At 35.8% G+C, this 4,373-nt stretch overlaps 1 protein-coding gene across 1 annotated transcript in view; it reads left to right on the top strand.

Moving 5' to 3' along the window:
* LOC108628156 (protein eva-1 homolog C-like) overlaps nt 1-1,310 on the top strand; it is a gene marked incomplete at its 5' end in the record, with an annotated part of 12,551 nt that extends 11,241 nt beyond the window's left edge. Inside the window, one exon of the mRNA XM_018029910.2 lies at nt 1,055-1,310. Within this exon, the coding sequence (XP_017885399.2) occupies nt 1,055-1,212 (158 nt within the window). The remainder of the gene's footprint in view (nt 1-1,054) is intronic.
* Nucleotides 1,311-4,373: the final 3,063 nt, after the last annotated feature.

Genomic DNA, 4,373 nt, shown 5'->3' with positions numbered 1-4,373 from the left:
TAATTAAGAATATTAGAGTCAGCATTATTACATTAACTTATCATTATTTATTTGTCAATATTATTAAAATTTTAGAATGAAAACCAGAATTAATACACACTCTCTGTAATTGTTTCTCCCAAATTAATTATTCACTTCGGAATGAACAGTTTATTGAAGCACGTTACGAGCAATAATTCACATACTATACTAACATGTATGTTTTCATGACAATTAATAGAACTTCATTAAAGAAAACAATTAATTACGACAGTTACCAATTCAAAAGTTCAGAATGCAATTTCATTAAAATCTGACAATGAGGAAATTGTCAATCTGTGAACGATTCTCCAACGTATTGCCATTGCTAATGTATTACGTGTATCTCTGATATCGTCTTAGTTCCATCTATTTCTTGATCAAATCATCCTGTTCTACCATGCCGTTTGCTCAAAGGAACTTGTGGTGACAGTGACACACAGAAGTAGTTCTCGGTTCTGACACATTTCGAAGCTTCCTGCAGATTGTGCAAAGGACAATTATAGAAATCATAGTTGAATTCCATGAGATCTTCTATCATGCTTATACATTAAAAGACTGAATTTCTCAAGAATCTGTTTAATTAATTCTAAAACCAAGCTTAACTTCATTAATTCACATGCATTTTAATGATCAATAATGTCATACAAACGTTTGAAAGTATATCATTAAATTCAGATTTTCACAGATTTCATTTAAAAGTTTAAATAGGCAATGAGGTGTAATAGTATCGAAATAAAAATGTGAAAACTTATTAAAACCAGGAAATCATATTAAAATTAATGAAATGAGAATGAAGCGGCGTTTTCGCGTACAACGCGGAATTATTAATGAAGTTGACATTTCCATTAAAAGGCGATGAAGTAGTCATAGTCACATTTTAATTTTCCATTCAATTTTCATCTGACGAGCGATCAATGCAATTTCTGGCAAGCTGAGAGATTAGATTGCCTCTCTCCCTGTTATTTTTTTTGTGTTTCTACCTAGCGAGGCACCGAGGGAACATACTGAATGGATCAATTTTGTCTGGTTACAGCGTGTATGGCGTCGTACGCGACGGAGACCGTGATGAATCTGTGCCATGGGAAACGACGTTGCTCGGTGGTGGCAAACAGTTCAACGTTCGGTGAACCCTGCAGCCCGGAAAGCAGAACTTATCTGAAAGTTGTCTACACGTGCGGTGAGTCTAATTAACTTTACGAATGCGTTGACTCAATTACATTTGGCTTTCGAACTTAATCATTTAAAATATATCGAATTCGTATGATTTGACTGCTTCAAAGGCTTTTAAAATTCACAGATAGTATAATACTCCTAATATATCCAAAATTATTTATACATATTGTATACAGTATAATTTATAGCACAGAGTATAAAATTATAAAACCATATGATTTGTAAATATAATAGTAAAATGCAACATTCCACAAGTGATTAATAAGAATTCATATTCTATCTGTGGTTAGACTCTTCATATCAAAATCTACGCAACAAAAAAATTTTGTCTAATCCCAGAAATATCCCTTAGCCATGATAATTATCACATTATATCATTTTGATTAATCACAGATTGTTTTTAACACTAATTTGTTTATACATTTAATGGGTAATCGGACTTGCGAAGGAATTGATAAATGGACGTAATAACGCGGGCATCGGAAATATTCCGCTGAAATTTTGATATTTTTCATCTGCGATCAACGGACTGGAATATTTGTTTCCTGCGGAACGTCACTGTTTTCTGTGATCTTTTATAAAACGTTTCGCGGGAGGGGTAACTGTTCGTTGTTACGTAATAAATCATCACGTATTTTTAATCCATGAGTGAAAACGAGCCGGATGTATGAAAGCGGCCAATTTAATTTAAACCATGAACAAATACTCTCTCCATCAAACAATTTCACGTCTGATATGAGATGTGCTAATTGCTTGAGAGAGAAAAAGTTCTGTTTTCGCTACACAGTAAAATCACAGTGAAAAATAAGGGTTACGGCAATGCAAACAGGTTATTTTCAACCATTTTTAAATTGTTCCGAAAAGCTTGAAAACGATTGACACAGTTGGTTCACCGGATTATTTCCGTTAATGGCTTTTAACTCGGGATGGCTCGTTTCTGTTCTTAATGGGCAACCAACCCAGATGAAAGCACTGACTCATCGTCACCAGCCATTGTTTGAATCGGTGACGAATGAATAACGTTCAGCTATATATTTTATTCAATGTCTCCGTCAATTTTTCATACCCTTCAAGTCCTAAGATTTACCGATTTTCCGATAAGTTGGATGAAAAATGTTCCTTTTAACGCTTTGAAATAGACGTTTCATTTAGATAATTTTACACAATAATTGTCAATTTTAAAGCAACGCAAGCTGAACCTCCGACGCTATTTTTTATTCACCATCCGAGTACGAGATTGTAGGTGAATATGATATAAATTGTGAATCTTGATGGCAGATTCGGTAATGAATAGCATTCGGGGAGAGAATGGAATATTTGAAACGCTTGCGACGAAACGATTTTGTGGAATGTTAATTTATTATTGTTCATTATTTCACTCGTGCACCAGGATTCGTATTTCATTGTTCATTATTCGGACGTTATGAGCACGAATTATTATTTAAAATTCAGCAATTTCGTACGCATTTTTGCTTTCGAATAAAAGAGTAACCTGAAATTAAAATCTCAATTAAGACACTAATTTAGATTTTAACAAAATTATTTTTACAATTATTACATCAATTACATGGAAGAGTATAAAACAGAGATGCCATAAATAAAATATTAGAAAAAAACATTATGATTCTCGTATTCTATAATAAATGAAAAACCACAATTTAGAAATTTAATTTGTCTTAATTTTAATGCCTCTGGGCAAATGACTCGTCACATTGTCAGTAATATAATATATTTCTGCGCAAATGACTCGTTTTCTTCTAGGCAATATAATATTACGCTCCAATTAAGGACACCCTTTTCACGTACAAAATATTAAAACACGATTCGCGAACGAGCGTAGCTCGCAACTTAAATTAAGTATACTTAGGACACCGTGAATAATCTTAAAAAAGATCGTTGAAAATCCTGGAAAAAGGAAAACAGGAAATTTCCACCGTTCTGACTTTCAAATCCCATTAAACTCCGACGAACAACGGGGACGGAATCATACTATGTAAAGAAAATCTTCTGGCAACCGTCGAAAACTCGCTTCTCATTTCAATCCCTTGCGAGTACCTATACCTACCCTCGTGCCTTGTGACTCCCCTGCCTATGCTGGCGCAGCGGACAGGAGACTATCCCTGGGAAACTGAACAAAAGAAGTTGGGCGGTGTAGCCGCTTTATAAAAAGCTGGTTTGAAGGGTAATTTGATAATCTCGATGACACGTCGCGAAGCGTAAAATTTTCGAAAACGGCCCGCTATCTAACCAGGAGCCACTAACGGCACCCCCGACGGTCCATCCAACCGTTGCGTTCCCGTGAAAGATTCCGGAATAATGATACCCGCCTCGGCTTTTAACGAGCATCCGCGCACGTTCGACCAAAAATTCGCTCGGGCATCAAGCGCAGTAGCTACGTATATCTATACCGCGAGCCACGCCGCGTACAATAATAACGAGCCGAGCAGCTTGTAACGCAAAGTTATTTCATTGTGCACGCGACACTAGAAGAAATGGGATCTCCTCCGCTTTTATATCCCGCTCTCTTTTGCTTGCTTTTTCTTCGTAACTGGGTTGAGAACTGGTCCGGATTCAGTCGCGGACACTTTTAATGGTACTCGTCCGTCGCGCAACATTGTCGCGCGATAACGACCGACTGCTCGCATTGTAGCTGGAGTTTACGGCAGCACCGCACCCCCGCGGAATCGCCGGATTCCAGGCCGACGCGACGGCAAAACGAGGCTCGTTAGGCTGTTTCTACTTTGCTTCCGATTTTTCTTCATTTCCATGTAGCTTTCAGTGCAGATGTATTAGACTATTTGAATTTAAATATTGACAATAAGTAGACGTGACGATTATGATGAAAATGCAGTTATTTATGTAAATCTGTAAACGTTCGGTCTTTCAATTAATTCCTTTTACATTTACAAATTATCAGGAGTCAGGATATTAAATTATTACAATATGAATATAATAAAATTTATTAGTTTTTTTAGAAGGCAGATGGATCACTAATACTAAATAATGTATAACAAAAATTTCAAGAAAATTAAGATTGATAGCAACAGTGAGAAAAAAAAGTGAAGGTAATTTTTTTTCAATTCTTTTCATCTGGGCTTGCAATGAAAATTTCAACAACACGTTTTGAATATTTATATCAGTTAAGGACATGCTGAAAACGTTACAGAAATCTGTCAGTT

This window comes from Ceratina calcarata, unplaced genomic scaffold (genome assembly GCF_001652005.2).
Source record: "Ceratina calcarata isolate Rehan_Ccalc_2016 unplaced genomic scaffold, ASM165200v1 scaffold503, whole genome shotgun sequence".
In the NCBI taxonomy this organism is placed as follows: Eukaryota; Metazoa; Arthropoda; class Insecta; order Hymenoptera; family Apidae; genus Ceratina; species Ceratina calcarata.
The sequence above is the reverse complement of the archived record's forward strand: the minus strand, read 5'-3'. Positions and strand labels throughout refer to the sequence as shown.